Below are 14,029 nucleotides of genomic sequence, written 5' to 3' on the forward strand. Positions count from 1 at the left end.
GCTAATATCTAATTTTCATTTGCATATGACATTTTCTTGTTCTCTTAGCTCTTGTGAGGATTCGTTACCAATGGATGTGTCACATGCGCTCATGGAAGTGATGTGTGAGCAGCTCCAAAATATCCTGTACACGTTCCAGCAGCAGCAGGCAACAGAGAGAGGAACAGCAGACCCAGCTGATGGAGACTCCAGCAAACGCACAAATATAGTTGGTGTGGCCACTTTACCTTCATTTATTTGAGTCAAACATGCATTTAGGAAACAGATTCAAATTTCTGATGTTTTAAGGGATACTGAGAATTGACCCGTCTGTTTTCTTCTTTTAGGAGTGGAAAAAAGCAAAGTGGTTGAATCTCAGCTGGCAGATTTTCTGGTCTTTCTGAGGCGTGTACTGTCCCTTAGAGTGATGAAAAGACTGTCTACGTTTGTCAAATGGATCGATCCACTTATAGCCATTATTTCCCACAAGTGCTCTTTAGGTACAATCATTGGAGATTTTTGAAAAGGCATTGATTTTTGTTTCCACCACATGATTTTTGGCACTTGTTGACAAAACTTACCATCTTCTTCTTCTTCTCAGGATCTCCATGCTTCCAGAACCTGCGCACTAAGCTTTTGGCCTTCCACATTTTGGAAAGACTGTTACCTGCTTGTTCTGAGCCAGATCAAATTCAACAGGTATGACGGAGAAACGTGTAGGTCTCATATACCCATATACCAATACTGACAGGGAAATCAATCACTTAAAACATGTTGAAGAAAATCTCAAAACCTGGTTCAAAGTTTGCTGCAATGAGTGCAGCTTTATTTAGTGTTCTGGAGAACGGTGAGAGTACTGATGGAGACAGAGTCTGTTTGGGTAGTCTGACCCCGAATCTACACTCACAGTCAATGAAAACTTTGAGACCATGTTTTTTGACATCATTTTTATTTTAAACCCTAAACTGGAATTTTTTATCTGAATCATTTGTTCAGGATATTGGCACAGAAACACAAATCTAAAGTTTCAAGAATAATTTCAAAACAAAAAACTTAACGAAAGAAAATGGCACCTGCCAAACACACAGTCCCAACAGTAGCAGTCCTGGTCCTGGTCCTGGTCCTGGTCCTGGTCCTGGTCCTGGTCCTGGTCCTGGTCCTGGTCCTGGTCCTGGTCCTGGTGCTGGTCCTGGTCCTGGTCCTGGTCCTGGACTATACGGTCTCTGTTCCCCAGAGCCTGTGGTGTTGTGGTGTTCCTCCAGGTTTGGGACCAGCCCATCCACAGTCCTGGCTGTATGAGTGGAGCTCAGACCGGCCTCCTCCATACCCAGGTCCAACCTGCAGACATGTGGCATGATGCCTTCACTGGACTAAGAATGGAGGCCTTTTTTGGGCCTTTATATAGGCCTTCCAAACCAATCCTCAGATTGTGCACAGACACACTGAGTATTACTCAGTGTGTGTTTGGTCCACTTTAGTAAACAGACCAACCCATGTGCTCTCTACCAACTGAGCCACAGCCGCCCTCATCTGTTTACTGTCTGTTATTTACATTATTAGGACTCTGAACAGATGTTACTTTATCATTAAAGAAGCAAAAGTCATGTGTTGTATTGTATAAATGTGAGATTGGGGTGGGATGTAATACGTTTTCTTCTTCCCACTCCTTTTTGAGCAGTACATATTGAATTTAGTTTGTTATTACTAGTGCACATGGCAGTTGCTATTTTGTCTTGATCATTGTTATTTATTAATGTATTTGCTCTGATATTAGTTCCTTGTATACAAAACATGTTTAATTTTTTCTTCTGCTCAAAACAAATAAATGAATAGGGCTGTGTATCAGCAAGAATCTGGTGATACGATGCAAATCACAATATTAGGATCACAATACGATATATCATGATATATCATGATACTGTTAAAAAGGTTTGGTTTTTTTTTTGTTTCTTTTTTTAAATGATTATTTCCTTGAAGAATTGAATTCCATCATAAATCTGCACAAATCCTAAACACATTTGTATTTGATCCCAACAGGATCTAATGTTCTATCAGCAAATGTTCAAACTGTGTTCAAACTGAAATTGTGTTTTACAGACATTCCAGTTTCAGATCCTGTTCAAATGTTCAGATTCTATCAGTTCAGAACTAACATCAGAACAGGATTTGAGTTCAATCCCAACAAAGGAACAAACGTTATTGAATAAAACAGTGTTAAAGAATAATAAATAAAATAAACAAGAAAAATGAAAAAACAAAAATGAACCTCCACAATAAATGCATTTGAATAAATACCTAAAAATATTGATACAGTCCTTTTTAAGCATTGTAAAATGAAATATTGCAATATATTGCAGAACCAATATTTTCTTACAGCCCTATAAATGAATGAATGAAAGAAGGAATGAATAATGACATACTTGTCATGGACAATCAATGCATTATTCCATATTAAATGTTCTTCTCTCTCTCTCTCTCTCTCTCTCTCTCTCTCTCTCTCTCTGTCTCTCTCTCTTGTGCACTTTTTTTTAGATTGTTAAACAACTCTTTCAGTTGTTGTCGGTTTATATGTGGGAGGAGCCACTGGCTGAGAGGAACCATGACGGGACGTCTGATAAAGATACCAGGGTAACAGAGAATATAGATGAGTGACTCAATCATCTGTGATGCTAATGTTATGTTTGTATTAGTATTTGTAACTTCACTGAGTCGACTGTAGTTAATTATACAGGGTGTATCAGAAAAAAGTAGACTCTCAGAAAAAAATACATAAAACCAAAATGTGAAGACATTTCCAGTTGCACACGCATGTTTTCGACTTTTGTACAACTCTTATTTTTGCAGAACCCCGATAGCTATGAAGAATGTATTCCTATTGGAGATTTTTCCTTCGACCCACACAAGTTAATCTGCTGCTCTTTGGAGAGTGGGAACATCCTGTCCCATGGCTCAGGAGGGAAAGGTTATGGCCTGGCAACCACTGCCATCACCTCTGGGTGTTTCATCTGGAAGGTAAGGAGCTCCAGTCACAACAAAAGGAAAAACACATGATTACGTCTGCTGCGTACTGCTGGGACAGCAGAGCTGGTTTCATCAACCTGACATGTGACTGACCTCTGTCTGCAGTTCTATATTACCAAAGAAAACAGAGGCAACGAGGGCACATGTATTGGCGTTTCGCGCTGGCCGGTCCGAGATTACAACCACCACACCACCACCGACATGTGGCTGTATCGCGCTTACAGCGGTAACTTGTATCACGGAGGGGAACTGGTCCGAACGCTTCCCTCCTTCACCCAGGGCGACACCATCACCTGCATCCTGGACATGGAGGCCCACACTGTGTCATTCGCAAAGAACGACAAGGTCTGAACTGGAAATGCATTAACAGCTAAATATTCTTTTTTATTTTATTTATTTATTTATTTTTAACTTTATTCCCTCCACCAAGGAGGTGATGTTTTTGTCAGCGTTGGTTTGTCTGTTGTCTGTCTGTTTGTTTTTCTGTCTGTCTGTGTGCAAGATAACTGAAACAGTTATGGACGGATTTGGATAAAAATGTCAGGAAATGTTGATACTGGCACAAGGAACAAATGATTAAGTTTGGTGGTGATCGGGGGGGGGGGGCACTGATCTGCCTTGGCGGAGGTCTGTGCTCTATGAGTGCTTTTCTAGAAAAGGGAGCACAGACCTCCGCCAAGGCAGATCAGTGCCCCCCCACCCCCAGTCGCCACCAAAATGTAATCATTTGTTTCTTGTGGAGAGACTCTGTCTCTGGGCTGGCCTGGGAACGCCTCGGGGTCCCCCCGGAAGAGCTGGAGGAGGAGTCTGGGGAGGGGGAAGTCTGGGCATCCCTGCTTAGACTGTTACCCCCGCGACCCGGCCCCGGATAAGCGGAAGATAATGGATGGATGGATGGATGGATGTTTCTTGTGCCAGTATCAACATTTACTGACATTTTCATCCAAATCCATCCGTAACCTTTTGAGTTATCTTGCACACAGACACACAGACAGACATTGGGGGGGGACTAATCTGCACCATTTTTTGGTAATAGTCTTTTTGCAGGCTGATAACAGTATTTTAAACAAATATCTATCATTTTTTCTTACATTATTACCAATAATCCATCCAAAATGCATCACCAAACATGTTTTAGGAATTACATAACCCAATATCTGAACAACTGTTGAATATATATTATCCCAGAATGATGCAAGTTTAGGACAAAACCAAAAGACATGTGCATGATTGATACTGATATCTGCACATTCTGTCCAACAAGGTTGAACTGTGGACATATATTTAGCTGTAATTTTAGGAGTTATGAAAAATCTAATTATATTTTTCCAGTAATGTTCACTCCATGTTCTTGAAGAAGTGTTTGGCTGTTGAGTTCTCCACATATTGATCCATTCCTCCTCTGAGACACATATTCCTAGTTTTTTTTCCCATTTCTGTTTCACATCCAAAGTGTTCCAACCTCTGTTCCCCATTAAATGTTTGTAAAGAGATGACATAATTTTGTATTTTTTAGAATGATATATTCCAGTTATCATTTTTACAAGCTCATTGTTATTAGAATCAACAGCTAAATTTTCAATTATAGCACAGTCTCATTTCAATTAATTAAAATTAATTGAATTAAAATGACTTGTTTTGTTATGCGATGTTTTCTGTTGTTTTTCTAGGAGCCAAAGTTGGCATTTGAAGGAGTGGTTGCATCTGAACTGTACCCTTGTGTTTTATTCTACAGCAGTAATCCTGGAGAGAAGGTAAATAATTCAAGGCATCCATAAAGTTGCTTTACAATTTAACAAATTTATTACAAAGCAAATTAATAGACAAATCTGTGGAAATTATTACAAAATTAAAAGAAGATTTTGACGTTTTTTGCCTCATTTAATCCACCTCTATATGGTCTCCATTAGTTACATGAAGCACTTCCAGGTGGGACTGGATTTGTTTCCTTGTTGGCTGTATCATAGCCTCATCAATGGTGGCAGATTTCAGTCCATTTCATTTATTTGGATCTCCATTAGCTTTGGCTTAGACCAGGCTCATTTTAGTTCAGGGGCCATATCCTCCCAGTATGATCTGAGGTGGGCCGGACCAGTAAAATAATAACATAATAATATATAAATAATGCCAACTCCAAACATTTCAATGTGTTTTATTGTGAAAAAAGTAAAATTACATTATGGAAACGTTTACATCTATAAAACTGTCCTTTTAAAAATGTGAATAACATGAACAACCATAAAAAAACTGAAATTTATTAAGAAAAATAAGTGCAATTGTAACTATATTATGCTGCTGCTTATCATTTGTAAATGTGCATTACAACTTACAGATTACAATGGATCTACAAATACACAAAATATTTGAGTAACTGGCAGAATATTAGTAAAATTGCACTCACTTCTCTTAGGATATTTTAGTTTTTCATATTTTTTGTGAAAGGCCAGTTTGTAAATTTACACATTTTCATATAATTTTACTTTTTTCCACTAAAACAGAGGAAACATTTGGAATTATCATTATTTGTAGGTTTTTATGGTAGTATTTTACTGATCTGACCCACTTGAGACTAAAGTAGGGCTTCATATGTCAAGGATTGACTGGTAATATCTTGAATGTAATTTGTGCATTTCACAAATTCATCCCAGGGGCAGGATCGGACCCTTTGGCGGGCCGGTTTTGGCCCCCGGGCCGCACGTTTGACACCTGTAGCTTAGGCCATCGCTATTCTTCCTGGAGTCCACACCCATCACAGTTGTCTTTATCCTGCAATACACACATTACCAAAAACACCCCCACACAAAACAAAACAACACAAACAACAACTAAAAACCATTCATCACTATTACAAAACAAAAACAACATACATGTTCTACAGGATCAGTGACCTTTAGCTTCAGGTCGCTGATGTCCTGTATCTTTGTTCGATAAATGATGACTTTAACATAGCTTCAAAACAATTAACCCTTAGGAGTCTGTGTCTATTTTGTCTGTTTTTCAGTACTTCTGATTTTGCCTTTATTTACTATATAAACAAATGTTTACTATACCCATGTTTGGGATCTGTTTTTTTTTTCAGCACAACTTCATCTATCTCATCTGCCTATTATTTTTTCACTTTAACCTACTATATAAACACAAAAGGACAGAAAACACAAAAGAAATATAAAATCCGATTTGAAAAATGTATATAATTTATTGCATAAATAACACAAAGACGCTTAACAAACCTTTTCAAATACTTTAAAAGTGAATATTGGTTCCAAATATTAGGTATAGGAAATTAAAATTATAATAAATTAAAACTATACTCGAATATTTGACATAAAAGCAGATCTTTGCATAAGCGCCCCCCCAGCTTCCCTGCATCCGGTTCAAGTGGGGGTCATTCTCACCCTGATAAAAAAAAAAAATCTAATATTGATAAATGTAACATTGAAGAATGTCTTATGTATTAAATGAAGGGCCTTTGTAACACGATAACATCCAACATCCAAACTATAATCACTGAGTTTATTGGACAAGGTGGGATAGTTTTACACATTAAATATGAATGAAGTGAATTCAGTTGCTCATTGTTGACAGGGAACATATTAGTTTTATGTGATTATTTCCCAGGTGGCACTGCGTGACCTCCAGATGCGGGGCATGCCCAGTAATCTACTTCCCGGCGAGCCGCTCTGCAGCCCCCGAACCACAGTGCTGCTTGAGTCGACGTTGCACCTTCTGCGTAAACTCCATCAAAGTGAGCAGTGGTCCCCACACATTAACCAGCACATCCACACCCACCTGGACCTGATTGGACCTCTGCTGAAGGAGGACGGCCCAGGCCCAGGTCAGAAAACCACATCTAAACTGCATTAGTCCTTCAGTTGAAATGATTATTACCCTCATATATAGGGCTGTTAGAAAATATCAGTTCTGCAATATATCGCGATATTTCATTTCACCATACTGTGTCGATATTTAAAAGTACTGTATGGATATTTTTAGGTATTTCTTCAAATGCAGATATGGTGAAGGTTAGGGTGGGAATCGAGAATTGGTTCTTTTTGAGAACCGGATCCCACTTGTTCGATTCCTTGGAATCAATTTTTTTATTGGTTTTGTTTCTTTTTTAAAGGATTATTTCCTGGAAGAACTGAATTACACCAGAAACCTGCACAAATCCTAAACACATTTGTATTTGATCCCAACAGGATCTAATGTTCTATCACCAAATGTTCAAACTGTGTTCAAACTGAAATTCTGTTTTCCAGACATTCCAGTTTCAGATCCTGTTCAAATGTTCAGATTCTATTAGTTCACAACTAACATCAGAACAGGATTTGAGTTCAATCCCAACAAAGGAACCAACATTATTGAATGAAAGAGTGTGAAATAAGAAGAAATAAAAGAAAAAACCCCAAAAAAAACCCAAAAATGAACCTCCACCATATCTGCATTTGAATAAATACACACCTGACTGTAAGCCGCAGGTGTCCACATTGTGACACGAGATATTTACACAGACAGATGATTTAAATATTTATTTCCATTCCTTCACTGCTTTTTTCCAAACAGTGTCTGTAACGTCAGTCAAACGGCAGGAACAGGCTGGTTCATAAACCCAGAACAGTCACTGATCTGTCTCTTCCTCTTCTTCTGCTCATGAAACCACTGCAGTCGTCTTCTTCAGTGTTCTTCAGTTGAACATCCTCAAAGGCTCCGTCACACTCCTTCTACATCTCTCTTCCGTTGTCTCTCTCTGTGTCTCTTCCGTGCTGCAGCTCTATTTCCTTCTTTACAGACACATCGATTGGTTTGAACTTCATCATATGCATTTCTTCATGTTCTCCATGATGAGGGTTTGTGTGTGACATACAAAATGATTGTTAAGTTAAGTTTAAAACTTCTCCTCTTCATCACCTCTTCCACCTGTCTGTCTCACTTTTGTGCTTCCTGCTAGAGCGCCCCCTGGAGGACATTAGCCCATAAAAATCTATACTTGAGCTGCATCGTTGGATAAGCCGCAGGGTTCAAAGTGTGAGAAAAAAGTAGCAGCTTATAGTCAGGAAAGTACGGTACCTAAAAATATTGATCCAGTACTTTTTAATATTGATACAGTATCGTTAAATGAAATATCGCGATATGTTGCAGAACCGATATTTTCTTACAGCCCCAGTTATGATGATATTATGATTTCTTGAGCCCCTTTGTTCTCTTTGTTCTTTTTGTTGTGTTTGTTTGTGAAGCGTCTTTGAGTGTCCAAAAAAGCGCTATACAAATGTGATGTATTATTATTGTCATTTATGTGACACTAAATCAATAAAATTTGATTGATTGATTGACTGTGTGTTTTTACAGGCCGCAGTCCTAATCACTCAGACAAAGAAGAAAATGAAAAAGAGAAGAACCTGTCCGCTGATGACACAGGTGACCTGCTGAGCCATCGCCGGTCCCTGTCCGAGGCTAAACTGTCCGCTCTCTGTACTGAAGTGTGGCCGGTCCTGGCGCTGATCGGAGGCGTGGACAGCGGCGTGCGCGCTGGAGGTCTGTGCGTACACAAGCCGAGTGGACGAAGGGCTATTCTGCTGGGAGTTCTCAAAGAGGGAAGCTCTCTAGCCAAGCTCCAGTGGGAGGAGGCAGACCTCTCTGTCAGGTATTCCAGCTAAATATTGATATGTCCACTTACTAATGGTACTGAGATGATAATTCTCATTAACTTTCATCAAATAATTCCTATTACGGGTGTAATGATTGTGAAACTGAGACCGAATCTGCATTAACAACGTCTACACTTTTGCAGTCCTGTCATCTGTGCTTTGGAAATCATTTATTAATTTACACATTTATGTGTTTTCTACACATCATACATCATAAGCAGACCTTTTTTTTAACTTTTTTTTTTTTTTATTATTATTTTCACAACATAACAAGAAAACACATTTACATATGTTGAAAAAAAAAACCAATTAAAACAATCCCACTTCCACCCCCATTTGTTTAATTTTTTGGTTGAGGATCAGGTTAGTAAATGATATTCTATTTTATTTAGGAAAAATAAATAAAGTACATCTCTATTTATTTATTTATTACAATATTTTTGTTACACATTGATCTTTTGTGTTCAGAATATTCCAAATTGTAGATGATTAGATGAAGAGAATTTGTTTCCCCATTTTCCTACCTCTTTCCAAACAAAAAAAAAACATGATAAACAGGATAAACAGACGTGACATGAGCTGAGCTGTGTTGGAGCAGAATCATTACACCTCTAATAGTTCTATTTGTTGTGTCTCGGTCCTTTCAGCATGTTAATTTCTGTTCCTTTTTTTGTTTTTCCTCGTCTGTAATTTGTCTAACATTTTACTTTCTTTTTTTATCATTTATCCTCCTGATCTTACTTTTTTTCTTGCTTCTTCCTCTTCATTCTTAAATCCATTAATCCCTTTCGAATCCGTCCTGGTGTCCCTACATGCTGTATCTGTGGGTTCTTCCCGTCCTTCTCAATAACTAAGCTCCATGAATTCTTGGTCACCTAGCGACACGCCCATCATCTCACTGGAGCCCTGCGAAACGTCCTGCTGCGACGTCACCCGACTGGGAGGCCTCAAGCCCATGGTGTTGTTAGATCTGATATATCTGATGGGGCTGCTGGAGGAGCAGGGATGGCTGGGAACACTTGTAACTCCCAAAAAGAAATATTCAGAGAGTGAGACGCAGTGCTATCTGGATGAGGATGCGGCGGATGATGATAAATGGCAGACGGAAGATGAGAGGAAAACATTTAAGGAGCAAAAAGTTGAGAGCGACCCCTTTCCGTCACCGTCCACAAGTTCGACCAAAGACGCCACGAAGGCTTTTGACCAGCAGGACTTGACGTCCAGTCCCCACGCGCCTCACAACCCGCAGTCTCCTAAAGTTGACGTCTTCTCCCTGGAGATCAGAGCCGTCAGAGTCTCGTATCTCCTCACGGCGGCTTTGAAATCCCTAACTGTCATTTTTAGCTGCGAGAAGCTGTCGGACTTACTGCTGGTCCCCAAACAGGAAGCTTCCCTCTCCAGCCCGAACCCCGACCAGGCCAAGGCCGCCGGGAAACAGTGGGACGAGAGCGCCGAGCTGCGGTCGGTGCTGCAGTATGTGGTGCAGAGCATGGTGAAGTGGGCGGTGAGACCCTGTCCCATCAAACAGAGGGTTTCCCTGGCCGACCTGGAACGAGCTCAGGTCATGATCTACAAAGGAGCCCTGACGGCGCTGCACGACGACAAAGAAGGCAAAGGTACCTACATATATAGATATACTGATGGCCAAAATACAAAACGTCCTATCTGAAAAAAATCGCTTTTGTCAAGAAACAAAAAAACGTGGATCCTGGAGGATTCTGTTGGTTTCCGTGAATTGGCTTAGAGTCTGGTTTTGACCAACTCTATATGTGAAGTGTTATGAGATAACTTTTGTTATGATTTTTCGCTATAGAAATAAAATTTGATTGATTGATGGTTTAGTTTTATTATAGTATGGTCTTTGTTATTGTTGTCGGGTGACCTTCATGTCATAAGAAAGGGTGGATTATCTTGCATATAGACTGAAAATGTGGAGTCATCCTTGTTCTCACCATTTAATGTGAAAACTCAAAATCTGAACATTTGCAGATAGGAGGTTTTGCTTTTTGGCCATCGATATATATATATATAGATATACATAAAACATATAAGAATTTTGGGGGGAGGTTTTCAACATCCTGAAGGAGGTTTTTTAAATGAACATCCCACAGAACTTCACAGTGGTAGTACTGAGAGTAATACCCGAAGGTCTGGATAGAAGGGCAGATAAATACCTTTGGAATATTTGAAAAAGGCAATTCCACTTGTCAATCAAGCACAGTAGTTAGCTCCAACAAATCCCCTATTTATCAAATGAAATGCTCTAAAACTACATGATCTTGTTGACCTTAATACTCTTATTATAATGTCTAAAGTCCATGAACATATGCTCCCCTACAGTCTACAGATGTTTGAGCCCAGGCAAAGGAATTAGAATTTAAGGGGAACTGAAATGTACAAGAAAATGAAGTGTAGAACAAACAGAAAAAGCCAGTGTATCTGTGTTAGAGGGTTCATCTGTGGAAGAATCTGGAGCAAAACTGAAAAATGTCTTCTTCAATTTGTGCATTTAAAAGGATGTATAAATCCACTATAATAAAATATAGAAATTATAGAAGTACGCATAAAATAAGATATTATTGTAGTTAACTGGTTATCATGATAAAAAGATATCACATTTATCGATCATTGTATTTGGAGGAAATATTTAAAGTGCATATAAATATTATAGTTTATATTAAAATCGGTTGATTACGCAAATCTGACTGTGTGTGAGGTGACTAAAAAAGTGTATGTGAATGGTTTGTGCGGATGTTTTGTGTTATTGTAAAAATATACAGAGGAAAATGTGTGTTAACAAAGCAAAGGAAGTAGATCGAGTTTGATTATTAGTTTGTAAAAAGGGGGTGGAGTCAATAAGTTCTACCTCTGCACACTCCTTTTGGAGCGCTGAACAATTGTATTTATTTATTTTTTTGACCATGTTGTATGATTCTTTGCTATCTGATGATTCTAACTAATACCACTACTACTATATTATTCACCGCTGCCTTAAAGTCTGTAACCATCAGTTGGATGAAACCAGAACCTCCATCATATAATACATGGATTCAAAAAGTTTGGGATATTTATCAAATAGAGCAGATCCCATTCTTACTCAGACTTCAGAAAACCATCTTTACTAAAAGTTGGGAACCTATGATACCTTTGTTACTGCAATAATATTTATTGGTGATTCAAAACCCCATGTTGTTAATCAAGGTGTTGTCCTTCTGCCTCTGGCAAAGATTTATATCTACAGCCTTATTTTTGGAAGTAGAGATTGTTTGTTTGCTATAATTGATATTGTTTTCTTTAATTTCCATCCTGTGTTGCCTGTGGAGATTTGTGGGAATACACTTGCTGCTGAGAAGGTTGAAAAGAAACTAACTGAACTTTACTTGAATGTGTACATTGTATTGTAGTGAAAAAAGAAAATCTAATAAAAACTAAGTTTAAAAAAAACACATAATAAAACTGTGTTCTAAAACCATACATAAATCATTAAACTAAAAACATACATACAAAACACCATCGATAATTTAAAAGTATAACAGCAATTTTCCTTGAAAGCATCTCAAAGCAGAATCTGAATCAGTCAATTAGAAAAACTACATCCGGTTTCGTCCTTTCCCATTTCATCCTCACTTTTTTTCCTTTCTTTTTTTTTAATCACAGCACTTAACAGACCTAAGACTTGAATGAACATGTATTTATATGAATGAATTAGACTTTTTTATGTTTGGTATCACTAACCACCATTTTTTTGTGTTTCCAGATTCTGGCCACACTATGTCCTCTCAGCCCATTTCCAAGTCCTCCAGTTCGGTCTCCCTTTACAGTGCAGGGTCAGAGGGCACGGCCATCTTTGGCCAATCAAATCGAGCCTCTGCCTCCTCCTCTAATACTGACCTGGCCACCTCCCTGCCCTTAAACCTGCAGGCAGATGGCCTGGATCATTTCAACCCTTTCCTCCCAATCAGCCTCCTCCAGTGAGTACTGAAGAAGACCAACTGCTGATAATTCTTATTTATTGTGTTTCATATTTAATGCGTAGTGCAGTACTGTGTGGATTAGGGGTCGACCAACATGTTTTTGTTTACTACAGTATTTTATCATTAGCAAGGACTCAGCATCACAAACTAGCATTGGCAGTTAGCATCGCAATCCAGAAAAAATGCCAGTGGGAGCGTCCAGTTCCTTTGCAGCGATCTGCTACAGTTTACACATGTATGAACCCAGATGGCGTCAGTTCATTTGAACATTAACTCATTTAATCTCCCAGGAGCTGCTCAATTTAGCAGGATTTGACTAACAACATGTGTTACTTCTACATGAGACAGGTGACTGCACCAGAGCCACAGTCATTTATTTTAACATAGTGTTACTGTCGGGTGGAAATCTCCTAAGTCCACTTTTGGTTCTATTTTTTTTTTTTTTTGTCATAAATCGATTCTATTGGTCAGTCTTCACATTGGCCTGGCGGTTTTACACATATTTAACCAATGAAAAGTGTTGAAAACAGCTTGTGATTACATCTCTTAACTCCCTTCACTTATTTAGAATATTCATAGTTTTTTCCACATTCCTGAAAAATAACCATTTTGGAAATAAGAGGTTTCCACCCGACAGCGACGATCTATTAGATCAGGGATGTCAAACTTAATTTAGTTCAGGGGCCGCATTCCAGGAAAATACCAGTAAAATAGTAGTATAATAGCCTTAAATAATGACAACGCCAAACTTTTCTCTGTTTTAGTGCAAAAAAAAAAAGATTAAATCATGAAAATATTTACATTAAACAAACTATCCGAACAAAACAGATGTAAATAACCTGAAAAAAATGAAATTTCTTATGAGTAACAAAGTGCACTTTTAACAGTATTATGCCTGATCTTATCATTTCTACATGTGCATTATGGATCAGATCTACAAAGACACAAAACGTTTAGTAACAGGCAGAATATTAATTAAAATTACACTTAATTTTCTTTAGACATTTCAGGTTGTTCATATTTGTTCAGGTTATTCACATTTATATATATATATATATATATATATATATATATATATATATATATATATATATATATATATATGATAGTTTGTAAATGTAAATATTTTCATAATTTAATGTTATTTTTTGCACTAAAACAAAGTAAAAATTGAAGTTGTCATTATTTATAGACATAATGTATTTTTTTCCCACTTTAACCTCCTAAGACTCAAGACATGTCAGCAGTACCAGCTTTTTTTGTTTTTTATTCAATCAGTGCCTTTATTGGAAACATCATGATGCAACAGTTTGTTCAGATGCAGTTTTTGAAATTTTTATGGAATGTTCTTCGTGGTGGACAGTTTTCTTTTCTTTTTTTTTGTATAAAGTTGTGAAACTCTTGTCCACA

At 38.0% G+C, this 14,029-nt stretch overlaps 1 protein-coding gene across 1 annotated transcript in view; it reads left to right on the plus strand.

The window, feature by feature from the left end:
- LOC115429585 (probable E3 ubiquitin-protein ligase HERC1) overlaps nucleotides 1-14,029 on the plus strand; it is a 144,291-nt gene that overhangs the window by 48,235 nt on the left and 82,027 nt on the right. The window contains 11 exon segments of the mRNA XM_030149173.1: nucleotides 49-212; nucleotides 327-479; nucleotides 581-678; nucleotides 2,512-2,607; nucleotides 2,824-2,991; nucleotides 3,106-3,345; nucleotides 4,671-4,754; nucleotides 6,619-6,835; nucleotides 8,347-8,641; nucleotides 9,501-10,261; nucleotides 12,403-12,616. Coding sequence (XP_030005033.1) covers nucleotides 49-212; nucleotides 327-479; nucleotides 581-678; nucleotides 2,512-2,607; nucleotides 2,824-2,991; nucleotides 3,106-3,345; nucleotides 4,671-4,754; nucleotides 6,619-6,835; nucleotides 8,347-8,641; nucleotides 9,501-10,261; nucleotides 12,403-12,616 — 2,490 coding nt within the window.

The sequence above is a fragment of the Sphaeramia orbicularis genome, chromosome 12 (assembly GCF_902148855.1).
Source record: "Sphaeramia orbicularis chromosome 12, fSphaOr1.1, whole genome shotgun sequence".
In the NCBI taxonomy this organism is placed as follows: Eukaryota; Metazoa; Chordata; class Actinopteri; order Kurtiformes; family Apogonidae; genus Sphaeramia; species Sphaeramia orbicularis.